General features: G+C 37.3%; 1 protein-coding gene across 2 annotated transcripts in view; it reads right to left on the reverse strand.

Moving 5' to 3' along the window:
- Nucleotides 1-23,924, reverse strand: part of LOC122809167 (phospholemman-like) — a 935,896-nt gene that overhangs the window by 176,548 nt on the left and 735,424 nt on the right. For both annotated transcript variants that reach the window (XM_044080456.1, XM_044080455.1), the window contains one exon: nt 1,184-1,220. In XM_044080456.1, coding sequence (XP_043936391.1) covers nt 1,184-1,220 — 37 coding nt within the window. The remainder of the gene's footprint in view (nt 1-1,183; nt 1,221-23,924) is intronic.

Below are 23,924 nucleotides of genomic sequence, written 5' to 3' on the forward strand. Positions count from 1 at the left end.
GCAGCTCCTTGACTTCCATTTGTGCAAGTAAATCATTTTGCCCTTCAAACTTTCAGTCCGAACGTCTGAATTACTGAGGAGGGGTAACACACTGACCCATATATCTTACATTTTGCTGAAAAAGTGCTAGCTACTGATATGCAAATTGAGTCCCCATCATTTTATCAAACTTAGAAAGCTATCTCCTCTCCTCTGGGGATAACAAACCAGCATCATCTGTGAAAAGGTTAGAGTAATTTCTAGTTAAAATTCCCTCAACTTTAAAAATGCCATCTCATACCCCACTGGAAATAGGGACATATCTAATGAGACTACTTTGATTAACAAAATAAAATACATAAATAGATTTTCTAATGTGTATTCTTTTATTTATTAAATACAGTTATGAGTGGAACTTATTACTCTGGGATTGTAGAGACCCCCAGCAGTCAGTGGTTATAAATGAAAACTTAAGGTTTTCTTATTTCAACTTGTACTTCAATCGCATTCTCTTTTAATTTACCTCATTTCAAATGTTATACTGTATTTTGCTTAATTTATGCTCATTTTATTAATTTAGATTTTGCTATATGTTTTCTACATCCACCTGATTTACAGTTTTATGTAAATATTTACCTTATTTATTCTTTTATGTACAATTACATATTTAGAAACACTATACTAAACTTCAGCTGGAATAGTTATTGTTCTGACTTTCTTGTGTTTAACCTCCTTTTCGACTGCCAGGTATTTTAAACCAGGCTTACCAATGTGGTTGGTCGAAAGATGTAATACACAGTCTTCTGTTGGTTGTGTATGTATATGTGTGTGTGCTTGTGTGTGTGTGTGTGTGTGTGTGTGTGTGTGTGTGTGTGTGTGTGTGTGTGTGTGTGTGTGTGTGTGTGTGTGTGTGTGTGTGTGTGTGTGTGTGTGTGTGTGTGTGTGTGTGTGTGTGTGTGTGTGTGTGTGTGTGTGTGTGTGTGTGTGTGTGTGTGTGTGTGTGTGTGTGTGTGTGAGTGTGTGTGTGTGTGTGTGTGTGTGTGTGTGTGTGTGTGTGTGTGTCTGTGTGTGTGTGTGTGTGTGTGTGTGTGTGTGTGTGTGTGTGTGTGCGTGTGTGTGTGTGTGTACAGTTTGTAGAAAGCTTTTCATTATACTTGTAATTGATTTGTGAATACCCTGAGTCATGAAAAATGTCAACACTTACCTCTGCTGTTGGTTAAACTTGCAGCGACATCTTCTGCCTGAAAAAGAACAACACATATTAATGTCCATCTAAAAAAGTATCAAATAACAGCAAACACACTATTATGTAGTCACAACATGTCTTGTCTAGAAGCACTGGACAACATGGTCAGGATAGCCAAGTGGTGTAAAGCATCAGACTCAAGGATTAACCTCCTTCCATGGCTGATAGGTACTCTGGTCTCCAGATGAAGGTGTGGGTTCATATCCCACTTCTGACTGCAGGGTTTGGGAAATTAGATTAACAGTTAAGGTGTTTTCCTCACAGGCATGAGGTACAGACTTTGACTGTCAACCTTCGAAGGATGTCTAGCTAGGCTTATAAAGAACTTAATGGTTGTTAGCCTCATATGAGCCCATGGACCTGAAATTGTTCATACTTTCTAAACTGTCAGCTAGGTAATATCATTCTCTGAAATACTGTATTAAAAGAAAAAACAACCAGCAGATATGCAACGTGAAAAGCTGCATAAAATGTGCATTTTTTCAATGCAAGTGCAAATGCAGCACAGATGGAAAGAACATTTTGTTTTAACAGAACTTTAAACAGTGAAACTGCTTCTGTCTCAACTTCATTGAAAACGATGTTATCTTATTCGTGGTTAGCACTTTCTGGTTATGTCAACAGCTTTGCTGTGGGAGAAGTTATACGCGTGTAAAAATTCTGACTTAGCAGGAAGTATAGACAACATTTTTTTAATTAAAGCAGAAAAGGGGAAATCTGTCTCAAAGAAGTGTGCTAACTTAACATCTCCCAGTACTGACTCATCCCAGTAAACTCCTATGGAGTTTCTTCAAATAAAGTGACTCTTAGAAGGGCAGATCGGCAATCAGTTCAGTCAATCTGCACTTTCCTGATAGCAAGCCTGGTTAATTTCTATCAAGCTTTGAAGAAGAGAAGCAAGAAGTGGCAGTGATACTGAAAAGGGAAACATAGCACTTAGTGGAAAAACATGTCTAGATGAATGTAAATTGTTTTACTTAAGACACAGTTACTTTTGGCAAGATAGCAGTGAAAGGCATTGTACTGAGAGTAAGGTTAGGAAACCCTGCAAATCCAGAGGTTATAGATGTGAGTGTTATTTTCATGTGGTAGGTATTATTGAAAGCCTAAAGCAACAGTGTTCATTTGCCATGCATTCTTAAGGTCAAAAACCTAATGTATACATTGGTATCAGAGGTATGGTTTGCAGGGCCAGTCGTAACGTTTTAATTGCCAGCCAGTGTTAAAGACTGTATCCCAATAAATTTAAGAACCATATGCATATCTTGCAGTTATGTCATTTGATTTTAAAGTCACAATCATGCAACTTTAAGCTGCGGTTATATAATGCCATCTTGGTGTGGGAGAAAAAGCAACAATTCTTTCTTGGCAGTGACTTGTTTAGAAGAATGACATTTATGATGGAGAAAAAACTTAGACGATAAGCTGAACTCTTTTCAATGCATGCTCCTTAATGGAAAAGCCTTTTGCAACAACTAAAGCATCAATTGTTCTTCCGTATTGTTTTATTTCACACAACTTAAAAGATAAAACTATTTTTACATTATTGTTTAAATTATATAGATCTGTTCAGAATTTCAATTCACCTTTTTCTTCATTCTTAGTCTTATTTTCCCACAAATTAATTTTCTGACCCAGTTGCTCTTTCTCTACTTCTGTCTATATCTTCACAATGGGTTACTGACACATTTTTAAACTGTTCTGCTATGTTTCTGCTATGCTGTTTCTTTCTGGCACTCTTCCAACATCTGGTCTTTGTCTCTTTGGCTACTCCACTAAAGTATCATAGGTTTTACTTACTGCTTCTGTTTTAAATTCCTTTTCTGTTAGTTGTTTAGTAAATCAAACAATCTTCTTCTTTTTGGCATGAGTATTTGACACTGCTATTCTTATTCTTTCGCTAAAATGTTCCTTACACATCAGACCCCTATCTTCAGATATCCCTTATTATCTACACCTTTTTCCATACTGCAGTCTTTACTCCATAGGCACAGTTGCCTGTGCTCAAAGAAGATCTGAGATTCTGATTTTTATTAAAGCTTTTCATAGCCTGCAGTTCCCCGCTTGGTAGATTTTTATTCCATGGGTACAGAAAACCTTCACAAAAGGTTATTTGTTCTCAAACATTACTTATATTTGTCCTCCTAATTTTGCACATCCATGAGCTCTTTAAAAATGAGCACTGTGACTTGTTTCTGCTATAAGCTATTTCTCTAGATACAAGTTGTTGTGTCTTTCAGCTTTTCCTGGTTAGGGGTTGCCACAGCGGAACTCCAGTCCGCTAATGATTGGCAGTAGATTTTTACATGCCGAGTTGCCAGCTCTGATGCACAACCTTCAACGAAGGTACACCCATTCACGCATGTCTCCACACAGAAGGTGCTCTATCTGAGAATCGAACAGAACAACGTCTTATTGTGAGGCGACAACACTACCGCAGCACCAGTATTGTTCAAAAAAATGGGAGTCACCTAGTGTAGCTCAAAGTGACTGCCTGCCCTGCATATAAAAAGTCTGTCATCATCAGGAAGAAGAATGAGAACTGGTCACATTAATCATGTATACGAGCTCAGCTAGAGCATCTTCTGTGTGGAGACGTGTGAATGGGTGTACCTTCATTGAAGGTTGTGCGTCAGGGCTGGCAAACTCGGCACGTAAAAAATCTAATGCCAATCATTAGCGGACCGGAGTTCCGCTGTGGCGACCCCTAACCGGGAAAAGTCGAAAGACACAAACAAACAAGCCTCTTACAAGTAGGCATTGTAAACCTTTTTTGCTATACAAGAAAAGATTAGTCTTTAATAATGTATTTCAGGAGATATAAACCACATTAAAGTAGGCACAGCCATGCATATTACATGTGATAAAAGCATTGATAAGGACAATTAAGACTGAGAAAAAGTTCTGAAATAAAGCTTTCATAATTAGCTCGAAGGAATGTGAGCCACACAAAGGCAGACACAGTCTGTCATATTACATGTGTTATAAAAGAGGCTAATAAAGTATGTTGATAGTCTCGTAAAAGAGGGCAGTTTTAATAATCAAAGTGTAAACCAGTTTATTAAATGGGCCTAATGAAGATCAGGTGAAAGTATTTTCTTAAACATAGTTCTATAGTGGTAGCTAGTGGTGTGTTTTCATGTTTTGTTGTTAAAAATAAAAATAAAAAAATTGTAACTGAGAATGAGATTCCACAGGCTGCAGAGCTGGTCTTTCAGGAATATTCAAATAAGGCACTAACCTCTAAGCTTTGGGATTGGCTCCTTCTTTTTTCACCTCCCAGATTTTCCTCCAGTCAGCTCCCCTGGACCCTCCCATCATTGTTTGTAACTGCCTTTAAATAACTGATCTGTTGAATGTAATGTATAAGAACAAGAACACATGTCCATCCTCCTACTTAACTGAATAAACTACCAGAAACTTCAACAAGGCTATTTTGTTTCTCCCACTGGGAGGGTATCACACAGACTAAAAGATATTGAGTTTCAGTGTTTTTGGAATAAAGAAGTGAGGTTAGCCATGCTGAACATTTTGGTATCATTTGTTGTTCAGTACCTTACGTGTTGGTGGTGTTTATCAGACAGAAAGTTTCCTAGACCTGCAAGTTAAAGTGATTTTTATCTGGACTAATCCATTGCAGTCTGCTTCTTATTATCTACATCTTTTAACGAGTACAAACTGCTGTTGACATTCATCCTTTGTTATATTGCAACTATATTTGTATTCCTTTTTCTATGACCCCAAAGTGATCTTACAAAGGTGGATATTCTATAATCCAGTACTGATGTTCTGTGAGCACTTTCAGTAATTGCCTTAACTCTAGTTGTATTTGGGGTAACATAAACCATTGCTTCTTCAGGCTTCAAGACAATCACTGTGTAGATATACTTTAATGTTTACTGTCATTAAATCCTGCATTTGGGAGGTCAAGGACCTTCAAAGAACTACAGCTTGCACAACATTATCAGTCTCTCTTGGTGCTTGACTTTACATGAAATTAATTTAGTTATTCCAGTTATTTCAAGTTAGGGAATAAAAGAGTCATCATATTTACTTCTAACAGATATAAGAGAAGTGCCTCATGATCAATACCCCTTACTTTTTTGTGATGTTTTACATTCCTGCAAGGTGAATGGCTGACACAGCAAATCCTGCATGCCATTTGAGTTTTACTGTTCAATAATCACTTATAGAATAATAATCTATAAACATGTTAAATACACTAATAATCCACATTGCTCTAGTATTGCCAGCATTTAGGTTATGTTTAATCCAGACCAGAAAGTGGTGCTCCATTGGTATTTTGAGACTTCATTGTGAGTACAGAAACACTGAAAAAGTAAGTGTGATTATCCAAATATAATTATAAAGTGAGAAACTCACTCTTATACCTGAAATAAGACCCCCCCATTCATCCCTTGATTTGAGAGACTGCACCCCCACACCCAAAGTACTTACTGTATATATACTAACTCTGAGATCGCTGCACTTTTTTAAACACAGCACTTTCACATTTAGCATATATTTTCCTCTAATTGCATTTAAATTCTTATTGGTCAGGGGATAGCAGTCATGGTCCTGGAACATACAATATGAACTCCCACAAATCACATTTTTTCACACTTTTTTGACAAGCCCCCTCTCACAGGATATCCAGTTCTTTCTCTTGCATCTCCCAAAAGATGCACTGCACCATGACGGCCACCTGGGTAGCATGCAAGACACTTTACAGCAGTATCATTTTGAGATCCTCTATACACTTTTGCTTATATCACAAATTGTGAAAGAATTATATCCTAAATCTGGAACTGGAACCCATCTGCTTCAGAAGTTTGTTTGTTTTTGCTAACATCTAAATCTCTGAAGCATGTGGTTGTCTGTGCCTCTGTACTGCAGCTTAACCTTTCTCATTGCAGGACCCAGAGGCTACATAAACAATTAAATATTTCAAATAGACTACAGTGTGATATACGCTTATTAAAGCAGACACTGCCTGGTCCTCACTCGTTACTGCAGCGACAAGTAACATTAAGCTGGATACAATTATCTTTACAAACAATTTATCATCTATATTTTCCTCGTATCTTATCTATATTATATTAATAACTGCTGGCTTATATACTTTCAGTATTCTAGTAATATAATATTAATATTTACTCAGAAAAAATCAGCAGCATTCTTATTTGCTTTTTGTACCAGTCATCCCAGTAGCAAGAACATTTCATTCTTTTTTTTTTTAATAGTAAAAATATTCTCTGTATCTGTCTTCCTGAATACTTCATGAGTTATAGTTTACCATTGTCATAACAGTTTCTTGCTTCAGTGTTACTTATTTGCCCATGTAACCTTATTAATCTAGGGACAATTAAGACATATAATTGCCTTGTGCACTGTTTTGTGTAGTATCTGGTGCAATACTGTGGGCCTTCTGTAAATGTTTCATAAACTGTTCATTTACTTCTGTCAAATTAAGCTTCTTTTTTTACCTGCAGTTATAAAACCCATTCTGTCTAAATTCACAGCTTATTCCAAAAGTTTTACTCATTGTAGCCTTTGCAGCAGTTAACTAATGATTTCTTGTTGTTTCATTTATTTTTCCTATATACTACGAAACTTTACTTCTTTGTGTATCTCTCTTGCTCTTTTTTGCACATTCTATACTTTTCTTTTTATTTGAATCTTAATACATTTCATGCTGTGCCAAATCTTATTGGCCATTCTAGTTTATTACTTAGGCTGTTTTCTGTACTTCTGATATTTCTGTCATTGTATGCTAGCATTATGAAAACTTGGGGAGTTATTAGTCATGGGCTAGATTGGATTCCTTTTACTGGAATAACTTGTATCACATCTGTAACAAGAAAAAAAATCAACCAATATGATAGAAGCTTCTGTCCAGGTATTGCCACTACATTTGTTCACTGGAGCCCACTACAAAATAATCTCATCAAGAATTTGTTGCTCCTCTACAGATGATTGAAGTGAAATATTTTGAGTGTCAGTAGCCCAAAGAAAAAAATAGTGAGGTGTATAACACTGATCTCTGTTTTGCATAGGAGATCATTGCGAATATGGGAGATTTCTCCCTTCTTCAAATTGGTGTGACTATGGTATTGGAATATATAAGTTCAGGGGGTATGCAGGGCTTGCCCCTCACATCAGGGGATGCAGGGGGTCTTATTATCCCCTGCAAGAAACACTTAATTTTGTTTTTCCCCTTCACTGATTTGCCATTATTTTTCACCATATCAGATTCTCAGGATTTTTGGAAATTGCCATTTCATAGTAGAATTTGCCTTACCATTACAAAATAAGTAAAAGCACAAACACACAGATACAACTTTTGGTATGTATCCATATACACTGTCTGACAGCTAGCATGTCTTCACTAGTGTGCAAACATATCAGTGTTCCTTGTCTGCATCCTTACATAAGTCCATACTATGTTTACATCTGTGTGTGTGTGTGTGTGTGTGCGTGTGTGTGTCTCTGTGTGTGTGTGTGCCACACTTCAAAATCTCAAATTACTGAAATCCCAAATTTCAGTAACCCGAGACCATAAAGCCAAAAACCAGAATGCCGAAAGTGCATAAGAGTGAATTTGAATATCTCGAATACACGCTTATGCATTTCCGGTACATTGGGTGTAGTGTTATGGAGTCTGAAATTGCAGGTGAGTGAGTGTTTGTGTGTGTTTTTGTACATTGTATGTGTGGGTAAGGGTAGGGAGGTGTAAGTGTGAGTGTTGGAGTTGTTGGTGTTTGTGTATGTGTGATGTGTATTTGTGTGCGAGCGAGTAGAGGATGCCGTTGTGTGAGTTTTTTTTATGTTTTGTGCAATCTCAGAGTTGGTATATATAAGTAGGGGGTGTGGGAGTGCAGCCCCCTACATGGGGGGGTGCAGGGGGGCTTGGCCCCTGCTTATATGTAGTGTACAGTTGTGTGGTCTCTGTGCTGTGGGTGGAATGGTGTGTGTGTGTGTGTGTTTGTGTGTGTGTGTGTGTGTGTGTGTGTGTGTGTGTGTGTGTGTGTGTGTGTGTGTGTGTGTGTGTGTGGGCGTGTGTGTGTGTGTGTGTTATGTGATGTATGATGTATGCATGATCATAATTGTGTGGTTTGTGATTATGGGTTTCGATATTATGAATGATTCGACTTTATAGTCTCGGGTTACTGAAATTTAGGATTTCAGTAAGTCGTAATTATGAAATGAAACCCTGTGTCATCCAGGTGCAACTAACATTGGGCAAATCTGCAGTGCAAATTATAGCCTGCTACAGATCACCCTCCATGACCCAGGACCACCACTCCGCCTTTCTGGAGACACTGGAAAACATGAAGGTCCTTCCGAACAACCTGATATTGGGCAATTTCAATTACCCTACCATTAACTGGGAAAACTACTTGAGTAGAAACTCCCAGGCTTAGCACTTCCTGGAATTTATCAACTCAAATGTCCTGGATCAGCTGGTAAACTCCCCTACCAGAAGCCACAACATATTGGGCCTGGTCATCACCAACATGGGCGACAGGTGTTCCGTACTGGAGGTCGACCCATCACTGTTTAGATCAGACCATAAACTAATCACCCTGGATGTCCACACATCACCACCACCTCCAACCAAGGAAACCACAGTGAAAAACATTTCTAAAGCAAACTTCACCTTACTTAAGGCAGAGGTGGTAAGTTTCACAGCCCCGACACTAAAGGATAACACTGCCCTAGATGCAGAATCCTTTACAATTGCACTCTATGAGCACCTACAAGGATGCATGGATCGTGCTATATCTAGCAAAACCAAGATTCACTCCCCTAAGAGAAGGAAACCAGTCTGGTGGACCCCTGCCATAAAAAAGTTATACAACAAAAGGAGGAAACTAGTTCAGAAAAAAGCAAATCCCAAGAAGGAAAGACATCCCTGATCAGTATCAGTAAGAAACTAAGGTCCCTCATAAAATCATCCAAGGATAACTTCGAAAGAAAAATAGCCAAGGATTTGAAAGATAACCACAAAGCCTTCTTTAGCTATGTCAAAAATCTAAGTGGCAACTCACAGATATGCTCTGAGCTAGTGCAAAATAGCACAAAATATACTGAACTTACTGATATAGCCAACATCCTGGCAGATAGATTCAGTGCAAACTTCACCTCCCTCTCACCTTCAAAAGGGTCCACAACAATACTGGAAAAGTGTAGTGTCCTAGAAATCATAGAAGCACAGGTGAAAACAGCCCTTTCAAAAGCCAAAAACACAGCATCAATGGGGCCAAATGGTGTCCCAGGCTGCATCTTGCATGAACTACAGAACAAACTAACCCCCCACCTAAACACGCTGTTCAACTTCAGCCTCACCACAGGCTGCGTGCCCATAGAATGGCACACAGCAATGGTTATTCTGTTCCACAAAGGAGGGGCCACAACTGACCCTGGTAACTATCGCCCCATAAGCTTGACTAGCCTGGTCTGCAAGGCTATGGAGTGCATCATCATGGAACTCATTAACAAAGACATTGGGAACCTCCAAACACTTGACCCGACCCAGTTCAACTTTGTTAAGGGCAGAACATGCCTACTAAACCTGGCTGACTTCTTTGAGACAGTCACCAAGGCCATAGATGAGGGAAAGGTGGTTCCCACAGCCTACTTTGATCTCGCCAAGGCATTCAACACCATTCCTCACTTGGGTATTATAGAAAAACTCACCAGCCTGAACATAAATCCCTATGTCACGAGGTGGGTTGCCAACTGGCTTACAGACAGAACTCACACGGTAAGAATAGCGGGCTCCAGGTCCGACTCAAAACCAGTCACAAGTGGTGTCCCACAAGGCTCGGTTCTGGGACCCCTACTGTTCGGCATATATTTCTCAGAAGTACAGGCAAACACAGGAGGACTATGGCTAACCAAATTCACCGATGACTGCAAACTGAGAGCCATAATTGACTCGCCGGCTGACATGGACATCCTTCAAAAAGGCCTTACTGAGACAGACACCTGGTGTCAAAGTCATGGTCTCAAGCTAAATGCCAAAAAATGCATAGTCATCCCATTTGGGAAAAACAAAACACCCAAGAATTACCACAAAGGCGGCAGCCCCCTTAATACAGCAGAGGTAATAAGAGATCTAGGGACCCAGGTAGATAGTAATCTCTCCTTTGGCAATCATATTGCCAAAGTAGTTAGGAAATCCTTCTATGTGGCCCATCTAATTACTAAGGGGTTTGCATCTAGAAATAAAGAGGTTATAGTGCCCATCTACTCATCACTCATCAGACCCATCATAGAGTCTAATGCCCCATTTGGGATGTACCTCACAAGCCACTTCCAACAGCTGGAAAGACCACAAAAGCACCTCACCAAAAGGATTACTGGTCTCAAACATATGTCCTATGCAGCCCGACTGAAAAAACTCCGGCTGTACTCAGTGGCATATCGCTTACTCAGAGGTGATCTCTGCTTGACTTACAAAGCCATGTCCAACTCAGAATTGATGGACATGCTCCACCTTAAGAAATCCAAGTCACTGCGAGCCATGTGCTCTAGTGAGCTAAACCTCACCACAACAATAAATAGAACATGCTGGAGGGATAGATTCCTATTACAGAGACTCCCCATGCTTTGGAACAAAATTCCTAATTACATTAGGCAGAGCCCCTCACTAACATTCTTCAAGAGAAGCCTTGACGAGTGGATGGGTAACAGAAAATACACTCCTGGGTTCACTTCATTGGCTTTGCTTGACAGAGGCTCAGTTAATTAATCAATGGGGGCAGCGAAAGCCGACACACTCTAGCTAGGCTTATAAATGCCCTTGGGCAGATAGCCAAGTACCTACCTATGAACCTATGAATATTTATAATCTGCAGGTGAATTGCTATACACTTCCATTTTTTTGTATTACAAAGGACTGGAACACCTGTGTCATTACTCCTTTTAGTCTCTTAATGAAAAAAGACCAGTGGCAGAATATATCAAATTCTGCTTTACTTTAATATCATTAATGTTGCATCACTGAGTTCATGTTCCATGAATAAGTACAAGTCCTGTAATTCTGAGCCTCTCAACTATGAAGAGTAAGCAGCAATCTGAAAGAAATGTAAAAAATGATTAAACTAAATGTAAGGCCAGTAAAGTGTTTTTATATGTGGCATTTGCCCCTCCGAGCCAGACTCCTGGTATGTGTAAATGCCCTAAGGGTGATATTCATAGTCATTACTAAGACATGTTATGGCTACTTTTGCAGTAGTAAGTGACCATGTGTGGCAGGCTCATGCATGGCATATCACTGCACAGGTAAAGAGGTGGTATCTGTTCCAGTACCATGGATCATGACATTCAGGTTAGTACTTCCTTTATTGTAAGAAACACAATAGAATATAATTGAAACATACAGCGATATCTGTGGGCTATGCTGTATGGTCTGATATTACTGTTCATCTGGCATTCTCTCTAATCTTATTTTTTTCTTTTATAACAGTTATTTCATATTATTCCTTGTAGAAGTCATGCCTGCTTGCTCACTGACTCCTGTTTGGTGTTATCGTAAGGCAACATATAAGTAATAATCACCTTTATAAGTGTTTTGCAGAATACGTTCTGCTAAAGTGGTGTACATAAGTATGCATGTTTTGAATCTCCTTGTTGGTATAATTAGTAAAAACTGTTATTGCAATATTTGATGATTTCATATATTACATTTGAATAAAATGTATCATACTGTATTTTATGTTTTGAAATTTCTTATCAGATTAAAGTATTGTATTTGTTGAGGTACTGCACATCAGATTACTTTATGTCATCATACACAGTAAATAATGACTGCAGAGAGAAAAAAATAAATAATTTGTGCAGCGGTGAGGGTGAAGTGGCAGCAGTATCCATTAAAATAGCAGGATACTTATTTTAATGTGTGATTTTCTCATTACTGTGTTTCTATTAAAAGTGTTGTATTAATACTTTTTAGAAATGTTAATGCATGGAGCACTGGTGTTAATGACTGCAGTATCAGTATCATGTTATGCCATATAAATTTCTTTCTATAGTACCCTGAGGTTCAAAGCAGTGGTATTACAAGGGTGTAATGCATACAGTTATATAGTGTCTCGACCCTTCTCATTTTTTTATATGTTCTTCCCCTTCTAATTAAACCATTCAACAGTTATTATGAAGGAGAAATTTTAAGTAACAGAATTATCAAAGTTAATTTACAGTAGTTCAGAATGAAATGAGTCATGCACATCTGTGACAATAGGAGGTACTGCCAGCCATGCCAGAAGTAGAGCAATGGATGTAAGACTTGTGCCAACACAACTAGCTGGAATTTTGTAAATAATTATATGGCATTTGTATATCAAACTGATTTGTACAAATGTTTATGCTGAAAATGTATTTGTGAGGTTTGCTTGTGTTAAAATGTATCAACAGTGCACCCTGCTGGAATGAAAAGAAATGTACATGTATTACTGTAACTGAATTAAATGTATATGTTTTAATAGAGGACACTGGGACAGCAAAGGTTAACCAGCAAGCTTACTTTAAGAAAAATAATGAAACTATAAATGAGCTGTTAAACCATTAAAATGGCAACACACTGTGCTGAATAGAACCAGAGATGCTGGGTCTGGAAGACGTCTTTGTTCATTAGCTCAGCAAAAAGAGGGGAAGTCCCAGGCATTGCCATAAACATTTAAGATGGGTATGGTAGCTGTCGACGCTAAATTCCATTCCTGTCTCAGCTTTAAAGGGGGTTACTGTGATAACCTAGAATCAGGTGACCAGATGAGGTCATTCTACAAGCCATCTTGGATATTATATTTTACAGGGAACAATCTCTGAGGATAGAGATTTTGTTTTGGGACACCTGACTAGAAATACTGGTCATGTACTTCATGGTGCCTTTCTCTATCAAGTAAGTTATTAGGGAATAGTAATTCTCCTAGATTCAGTCAGGAATATTGTGGAGCTTAGTTTAGAGACTGTTTCCTTTACTTGTCTGAGCCTGTCCATCAATGTTATTTTCAATATTCCCATTGATTTGAACTTTGTGGTTTACTGTAAATATATGTTCAGTATTTTCTTGTGCTTTTATTACTTATTATTGAATATATTTAAAGCTTTTGTTGTGGCTGGTCCTTTTAGAAAGTATTTAACCTTTGAGAGTGCTTATATTTATTTGGTGACACTGTGTGGGCCACTCCTGAATGTCTATCTGTCTTGGTCAACTATTAACATTTGTATTAGCATTAATATTACACAGTATAATTGGACACCCTTTGTTGAGGGCCTTAGAGTAGCCGATTGTGGAGTGTCTGGTGGCAGTGGTAACTACCTTATACTCTGGGCAGAAGAGGGCACAGCAAGTAAATCCATGCCAGCCTTTCCCAGGTATGTGTGTGAAAAATCAAATATCTGAGTGTGTGGATGTCAACTAGTTGGGGCAGAAACACAACACACTGGGTTTACAAAAAGGGTGTTAGAGGACTTGGTCTGGACACTCGGCTGAGGACCTAACCCTGCAGCTGTACCAGTGGGGAGTCTTACTGAGGAACTGCAGGGAGACAGATATAGAGAAATCTAGACCCCAGGCAGAGTATGTTCCCTGTGTGCTCTTAAGGGAAATGATGCTCGATGCAGAGAGGTCTGCGTCTGGAAATGCTGAGTGTACCTATTTGTCTTCCAAGTGCATGTCCCTCTCCAGTGTCAGTGGTGAAGATTCAGACTCCATGATTACTGGCCCAGAGTGGAAATGTCACATATTGGTTGGCAGTGGTGGGACCATTACTTGTCACAGCATCTTCTTAGGATAGGATAGACAAGGTGACAGTGGAAGTGATTGTGAAGAGGGGCTATCATGAGAGCTGTATGGTGAGTTGGTTCGATGTTGTGACCTCACTGATGCAGGTGAACCTGCAGATACCAATCTGATAGCACTTCATGAATGTGATTAGGACACCAAACAACAAGGTCTGCTAGGTATAAATAAATGCAGATGCAACCGTGGATTTTTGATGTGCCTCCATACTATGCATCAATGTGATTTTGGCATGATCCCTACTCCTTCACATTTTGCAGTAGTGACTGAAATTCTCATGCATACTCTGGATGGCTCTGACCATTTCCAGCTGACTCTCTGTGTCAGTGCTCTGAGCACTAGGAATGCCATGGTGCATTTGCTGCTAGACAGCCAGTGTTTTTTCTGATTCCTGGGGTAGCTGTAACAAATGTCTGTGCCTGCCTCCCATTTGTAAAGGCATCACTGTGGATATTGTTTCCTCAAAATGCTTGCCTTCATCTTCAAAGAGTTTGTCTTGGTTTGGATATACTGGTGTAGAGGCACCTGGCTGTTCCTGCTGTACAAGCTCAAGTGCGATGCTAGCATGTGCTTGACTTTATGATGTACTGTCACTTCTTGTGAATGTTGTGGGATGTGAGATCCGGCCTTTAAACTTGAGGACTTTGTGCCACTTTGTGTAGGCTGACTCATAAATATAACTATGTTTACATCATCATTATTACCAACAGCCATTCTGTTGTTCATATCCTCCAAATTCATTGGCAAGGTGGAAGTCTATGTTTCTGATGCTGAACCTGTGTGTATATATATATATATATATATATATATATATATATATATATATATATATATATATATATATATATATATATATATGGTTTCCCCTTCACAATATCGAATGAATAGAAGCTTGAAATGCATAAGCTCGAGATGAAAATCTCGAACTTCCATTCACTTGAAATTGTGAATGGGAAGTGTAGGGTTAGAGAAAAAAGGGTCCACTTACCATTCTGCAGGGGGCCAGGTCCCCCTGCACCCTTGCAGGTTAAATCCACATGCTACATGACCGCAGTATAGCAGAGGACTGGAAAGTTTTCTGTTTTGCGCTTATGCATATAGTGCGGAATGGGAGATTTCCCATTCCTTTGCTGTAGTGCATCTTGGAGTAGGAATATTTAAGTAAGGGTGGGTGTGGGGGGTGCAGGGGGGTGAAGCCCCCCTGCAAAAATATTAGAAAGGTGAACAATTTTTTTTTTATGTCCCCTTCATATTTTCGAGTTTCTTTAAAGTCAAGATTCTGGCTTCGGGCTTATGAATTTTGAGTTTTGAGGAATTCGATTATATGAAGCGGAACTATATATATATATATATATATATATATATATATATATATATATATATATATATATATATATATATAGATATATATATATAAAGCACACTAATTGAAAACATTGCTCATAATGAAATGACATACACTAATATATGCTTGTTAAGGGGATGGGGGTAAACTTACAGTGCATATTGCCTTCAGTGATATTCTGTGTGGTGTAAAAGGTTCAGCTAGTAATAGTATTTGTCATTTTTAATGTAATCATTTCTTGTCAGCATTCAGTTCTCTATATGAATATATGGTACTGTTTTTTTAAACCAGCCTTCACAAGCTGACAAGTGCTGCTGCTGCAGATGTTGGTAACAGCCAGTGTCAACACCTCCGCTACTTATTCCAGTGCCATCATTATCTGTGTCATACTCATCCCCATGGATGGAGAGAAAGTATTCCTCATCTGGAGTTAACTGGATAAATGGTATAGCCACCCTCCCCACCCCCAGTAGTGGTATGGGTAATTGCATTCTGCCTCACCTTGCTTCTAGCATGTCCTACCGTATAATTTACCCTCTTCTTACATTGTGTTAATGTGCAGTTTCTACCACTAACTGTATTAATGTTGAGCAGAACTTGATTCCAAGCCTTTGTCCTCTTAGCTAGTTTGGCACTCCTTTTATCAGACAAATAGAGAGACAGTTGTTTCCCATATGTCCTAAGGGCTGCCATGAGGGTACAATTTTTCTCATGGCTGAAGTTTTCCTTTCTCTGCCTTGATCCCGTGTTTTGCATCCTTACTAATATTTAAAAAAAAAAGGGTCATAGCCATACATAAAAATCTTTTGGATGTAATCATTATTCAGACTACACAACACTGACCATGTGTACCTGCCACCCTCCTAAAATGTTGGGTAACACAATCCCCATACTTACATACAGTCCAGCCAAGTGAAGTTGTGCAACAGCATTCATTGCAGTACACTGACATTAGTAAAGTGATCACTTTTTAGCAGATTTATCCTTTCCCCACGACACTCAGAAATCCAACAGTAAAGCCACTATGTGGCAGGAAAACATCCCTACCACTGCAGAACTAGCTTAATGACTGCATTTAAAAGATGTATGAACAATCACTAAATGTTACAAAAATATTGATTTTCCATATTGATTATTGATCATTTCCACTGCTGCTGTACTGAATTCCCACTTCTAAACAGCAACTTTACACTATTCATTAATAGCCATCATAACTTGCTCATGATATTAGTAAAGCAGCATTTCTACAATTTAACTCACTGATTTTACATATCTTGACCAGCTTCTTATTAAATTATAATATTTTTGTTATTATTAACTTTCTTTAAGAAGTCTGTGGTTTCTTAAGACATTTGCTGTCTAACTCAAATAATGGCAAGTTAATAAGGTGGTATTCAACTATTCAGCATAAATTCCACAGAAACTTAGGTTTGTTTGTATGTTTTGTATGCAGATTACTGTCATTCACATTCATCTCTATGAATTACAGTAAAAAGAAAATGTGTAATGACACTTTTGGATGCAAATTGCCCTGAGATGCTTATGAACATGGATTTAGACTCCTATATACATGCCGCAGGAATGTGAAGTTATGTCAGTTATGTTGAAATGTGAAAATTTTCAGACAAAACAAAATGGAATCTTAAGTATTACAGTTAGCACAACAATACAGTCTAATCTCTGTCCATCTAACTTCCTCTGACATACCTTGTTAGTACTACCCACTAAATGGTTTATAAAAATTGATCATCAACAACTTAGGTAGATATATTTATGCACCCCCCCTCCCCCCATAAAAAAGGATCCTTGATGCTACTGTGAAGGAAGGTATAACATTCAGGTGTTATACTTCTAAAAAGATAGCTAAGGCAAGGTACACAAACACTGGCAATTTTAAGTATTACATACTGGAAATAATCATTGCATTTTTATTCGCAATATAAGTCAAACTAGAATGTATTCCTTAAAATAAAAGTCTGTGACAAAGAATTTTTGGTTAAACCAAACTTGCCAATAATAACAGTGCCTGCTGTAATGACCCTGCTGGTTATCTGGGTTTGGTTAAGGTAGTGTCACACCCAAGATGGAATGGTTCTAAAACCTTGAACCACAGCCCTGGTCATACTTTTTCTTCATTCTGGTACTGGTAGTTCTAGGTATGGCAGCACTTGTTAAGGCTTGAGTCCAAGTTGGTCAGATAAAGAGATCAAAATAATGCACTACCTTCTGAAGGAGTTACATCTGGATAAGACTGAGGCAAGCACTGAGGGTAGTGACTAGAAAAAAAATCAATATCTGACAGGAGTTCAGTGCACACCTGGTAATCCTGATGAGGATCACCTGCTCCAGCATGGAATGTAGTCATAGGCATGACAATTTGAAGAAGCACAGGCCATACCAGCCAACTGAATGGGTAAACCACATAGAGGTAAGAAGGCCAAACTTCTATAGTAAGTATAAAATTAATATTTTTGGGAGTTACGGGATATTTAACATAAGCAAATCATATAACAACATTGCCTAATTTAAAGCATTACCTAGAAGAAATATGTGTACCTGCTGAAATGTATCTGTAAGCTTATATTAATAACATACATCTGTACATAGAACTGCATCAACATAGAAATAATGGTAGCAATAACTGGCTGTAGAAACAAATGTAAGAAATGTATGAGTAAAGTAAGAATTTGCATATATATTTCTAAAAAGCAGAGGTAAGCATATTCATAAGTACTGTAACAACTACCTGTCTGTGTCTTCAGACAGAAAGTAAAAAATTGCATTTCTATACTTTCATTTCATATTACATTACCTTAGGTAGTAATTAAATTTTGTGTTGGATAGGAATTATTTTATAGAATATTAATTGTATAAGAAAATACTTTCTTTGCAGAATTGTAAATGCACATACAAGATGGCTGAAGTCAGTCAGGGACCACACCCTAGTGAGACTAGAGGTTGTGGGATGAGTGACGGGGGTTATTATACTGTGAAGTGAATGTCCAGCACATACTTTACTGAGAAATATCCAACATTATTATCTCTGTTTTACATCTGCAAACATTTTAAATCATTACCTTATAAGCTTAGAATTGTACAGGAAGAAACCTATCAATCACATGCTTTTGAACACCTTAGGAAATGAACATTTTCATTACTTGCTATATTGTTTTCTGTGTTTGAAACTTTATGCTGAACCAAATTCAGAGATTTTTGCATGCAGAACATTATAAGTTTAAAAGAAATCCACCAAAACTATCTACTTTGAATTATTAGTGACAGTAAAGGCAAGATAAGCAAAGTATGAGAATTCAGATAGTATTATACATTTGTGCAAATACATGGGTAAGCAAATAATGCTAAGAATGTAATGGCTTAGAAACAATAATGGTACAGTCAGTGTCAGGGTTAGCATTTTGGGGGTACACTCAGCAAATGTCAAGTTGTGGGCCCCATGAACACTTCCAGTTTAAGTATCTCCCTGTCATTGCCACCTCTCCTAAGCAACCTTTTAGTTCATAGTGTAAAGTTTTAGGAGTAATACTGTAGCTACAATGTCTTTACATTATGTAAGACCTATGTAGCATACTATGTTGGCCCGTCTCACACAGGAACATTTACAGTGACTGGCATTTAGTTACAATGATGATTCATTACAACAAGTCTATATACAGGGCGACACTTGTGAAATGGTGCCCAGGCACATGCTGTTATTTCACCATCCTACACCCACACACATATTCACCAGTGCTCCTTCCCATTTTCCCTCAATCCCAGGCTTTACACACCTTTCATATTATTGTTTTATGCCCCTTTCTCACATGTTGTCTTAGTAGTCAGCTTTTTCATGAAGCCATGGTATTCTATATGCTTTGAAGTGTATTTTACAGGGTTTTTTACACATCCTTTTCATCCAAAGATGTCTTGAATAAAAAATTGTGCCTAAGAAAAGAAATTTGGTGTTGCTGTCCATCTTTAACTTTCCTTGCATCCTTTCAATACATCTTACCTGGCCTAGGCAGCACTATAATAACTGTGTAAGAAATAACTCAGTTAAGCCATAGGATTATAAATGCTCAGAGGTGCATTTTAGAGAAATGTCCCAACCTTTAACGCTAGTGGACGCCAGAATAAAAATCATGAGTAGGAAATAATTTAAGTTTTATTTTTGTCTTTCATTGAGGGCATACATTGTCCCTAAAGCTGAATGTTCAAAGCTGATGAAATAATAGCTCACAATAAATAAACAAAATAATTTATAAGGACACCCAAATCCCATTTGCCAATACTGCCAGCCTCCCCTCAAAAAAGACAGACAACACAAGCACTCCCACAACATTTCTTTCCAAACATTGAATAATAGCAGGAAATAAATGAACTTGAAATAATTGAAATCTGTTTAAAATGTAAAAATCTACTTATTCACAAAGCTTTCAAAATAACTATTTTAATCCTTAGAACAGCTGCAATGAACCTAGTTGCTTCTTATGTGTCTTTCGGCTTTTCCCGGTTAGGGGTCACCACAGCGGAACTCCGGTCCGCTAATGATTGGTAGTGGATTTTTTACGTACCGGGTTACCAGCCCTGAAGCACAACTTTCAACAAAGGCACACCTCATTCACATATGCCTCCACACAGAAGATGCTCTAGCTGAGAATCGAATGGGAAAATGTCTTGCTATGAGGCGACAACGCTACCGCAGCACCACCACCTTGTTTCTTATGTACCATTATAAAATCAATTGACATCAATTAATTCACAGCCTAATCAAACAATAAAAATATTTAAATATCTATTAAAAAATTAAAGACCTCTTCTTCAAAACAGGTTTAATACTAACAATATCTTTCGGTCCTGGATACATATCAGCCCTAAAGTAATTAATCCATTTATATACAATGCATTCAGTACTTAAAACTATATCTCCTCCCCAATCATTCTTAGTTATAACATTAATCACGCTCAAAGAGAACTTATCACTAACATCAGTATTCAAAATATATTTGGCTAAGGCACTACTTTCAATCTTTCGATGTATATCAGATATATGCTGTAAAATCCCTTCTTTTAAACTCCTATTGGTTTTTCCTACATAAAAACAGGTGCACATTTCATAAGTAGCTAAATAAATCACATTTTCAGTTTTGCAAGTAGCAAAACTTCAAAAAATAAAAGTTTGATTGGTTATAGGATGTTTAAATGCATTTTTTTATTTATGTAACTGCAAAATTGACAGCCATAACAGCGAGGGTACCATTTGTTACTACATTAAGATTAGATGGCAAATCAAAATCTTTAAAACACAGTTGCTGCCTTAAGTTTCTCCCTTATACACAAACTTAGGATGTTGACCTATAATTTCCTAATATTTTGGAAGAGCATGAAATAGACCAATTAGCTTTGATGATCACTTTAATTTTGTTGGTGAGTAGTATGTTTAACTTGATACCTAATTTGTCATTTAGTATCTTCATGTCTAGTCAGTATTTCATTAGATTGTTCTGTAGAGAAATATGGCCTAGCTACATTAGCTCTCTCTTATATAATTCTATCCTTATCGCTAAGTATATCCTTATTGCAACCCCTATTGTAAAATTAAAAATAAATTTCATTAAGTTGTAATGTACAGTCACTTTTCTTAGTATTTATTGTATTAGCTCTTAAAAATTGTCTACATACTGTATATATATATATATATATATATATATATATATATATATATATATATATAGATATGAGTCGGATGCATACTACAAGCATGTAATTATTTAAGCATGTGTATATCCTTTCTATAAATCCTAGTACCTAGTTTCTCATCTTGTATAAAAAACATTAATATCTAAGAAAATAATGTTAGTGGTAAAATAGATAGATTTAAAACTCACAATATTAGTAGTAGACTGCAAATACTCAATAAAATTATTCAAACTATTAACATTACCATACCAAATTAAAAAAGATATCATCAACAAAATGTTTGTAAAATTTTAAAGAGCTGAAGTATATATTATTAATAATAAAAATATACTCTTCTTCCCATAGTGGCCATGCTGCGTTAGTGTAAGTAATGGCAACAGATGTGCCCGTGGCCACTCTATGGAGTTGATAATAATGCTTCTTGTTAAATAAGAATACATTATTGCATAGGACTCATTCTAAAAGAGAACATAAGCTTTCTATTTGTTAGGTTGATTTATCAGTATATTTACATAAATGGTGTCTAACAGCTTGCACACCTTATACATTCTGAATATTTTATTGTTTGATTAGGCTGGTAATTAGTTGAGGTTAATTGATTTTACTGTGGTATGTAAGAAGCAACTTGGTTTATTGTAGTTGTTATAAACATTGACAAAGGGTTATCTCAAAAGCTTTGTGAATACATATGTTTACATTTTATACAGTTTTCAATTATTTCAATTATTTGAATTTCCATTTTTTTGCTCCTTTTTGGATATGATTTGGAAGATTTGTTTCTCAAGCTCATCTATTATTGAGGAAGCCTGCTCTACGTTCTATACAAGTTAATGGCAGACTAAGGACTCCGCTTAATGTTTAAGAGAATTCATTTCTTTTAAACCTATCTTATGAACTAAATGGTGAATCCATCAATGAATTACAAACTGGTACTTTTATTGACATTAATTCACTTGAGAAAAAGGTACAAGTTTATAAACACTTACAATGGTAGCATTTGAATTCTGAAACCTACCTTACCATAACTATAGTTCCTAGAAGATTATGAGTAAAGAAAATTATGACTTATGGAAATACATAACCTGATCTGTTAAAAAAGGCATGAATTAAGCTTGAAACTAAGCTGAGACTGTGACGAAAGGGGGTTACTGCCAGCCCATTTATCTGGAATGTTTAAGTAAGTATATGTCATTTGTGAATATCAACATGATTCATATAAGATGCGTGTGTTACAAATATATTAGAAGTGTATGTCATGTAGTAACAAGTTACAGGGTTTCAAGTTTGGGGTCTCAAACAGTATTATTCCTTATTTTGATTTTGCATGTTTTTTGTTTTCTTAGGAATAAGCACAGACTGCGTATTGGGAAGCACTCTGCCTTGTGAAATAGTGAAACCTCCCAACAATTTATTCAGCTATTCATTTTTTCGGACAGCCAATTGCAGATGCTTAGGAATAATGGAATTTTTCTTATTATCTCGGCTGTAGTTACAAGAGTAACCCCAAAGATTTAAAAGTAATTACTCTTAACCTGAGAAGTATATGTAATAAAATAGCCCCAACTGCATGCCTGGATTGATCAAAATAAACCTGACATAATAGCCCTTATTGAAACGTGGCTACACCCCAATGGAAAAGACTCAGAAATCATACCTCCATACTTTGCAATAACCAGAAGAGATATATCTAAAATAAAGGGGGAGGGATAGCACTTTTATATCCTTCTACACTCAACATCATACCCTATACCAGTAATATACCCATCTTTTCCAATGCTGATGTACTAATCCCCTTTTTGAACCTCAATATATTAAAAAGAATTTGCGTAATATATATACCACCAGGTAACAATATACCAGTGTTGGAAAATATTTTATCCTGGACATCCCAAACAATAAACCTTGAAACAATAAAGGAGACCTAAATATAGATTGGCAAACCTAGCTTCTGACTCCCCAACAAATAGTATAAATATGTATGTTTTTTCTTAGACTGGATTCTAGTATCCCACCCTGCCAATTACCGCTTTTCTGGTACACTGTCTAGCTCCCTGAGCAATCATGTGCCAGCTTATTCCCTTGGAACAAACTCCCAACAACTAAGAGTGCACACTATAAAATCAGTTAGGAACAACTAATTTTTGCCAGCATAAATTCAACAATCTCCTGCAGGAAATAGACTGGACACCCCTTAAACAACTACCCCTTAATGATGATGTACTCTACTTTAATAACCCTTTCCTTCACATACTTGATACACTAGCTCCCATTAGTATGAAAAGAATCAAAAAGATCTCAGCACCATGGCTGTCTAAGGAATGTACACACCTGATAAAGCAAAGGGACCTAGCCTGGTCAACCTGGAAACAAAACAAAATGAACAAAATCATGTTAATTTCAAAACATTATGTAACAAAGTGACAAAACGAATCAAAAAAGATAAGAAGTCATATTATTCCCAGCTTCAACTCCAGCATAAAATCAATCCAGTAAATGTTGGCACTCCATATCTTCTCTACTTAACCCTGGAAGAAATGGAGAGTGCACCCTATCACCAGATACCCCTCCATCATAAATAGCCTAAAACTTTAACAAGCACTTCATAAAATCAAGTTCAGTCCTATTAACTAACACCTCAAATGCTGGATCCCCCCACCCTTCAACCTATTCAGACACCAACCCCAGGCCATCAGCTACTTCTAACCCTATCATTACTAACCCCCCTACTCAACAAAATCTCATACAAACCCAATTCTCATTTCAGCCCATACCTACTGACACCATTAAGAAACTGCTACAAAAACTAAAACCCTGCTCTACCTCAGCTGACAGTCTCCCCCCATACTACC

The sequence above is a fragment of the Protopterus annectens genome, chromosome 8.part0, assembly GCF_019279795.1.
Source record: "Protopterus annectens isolate FY-2018-M chromosome 8.part0, PAN1.0, whole genome shotgun sequence".
NCBI lineage: Eukaryota > Metazoa > Chordata > Ceratodontiformes > Protopteridae > Protopterus > Protopterus annectens.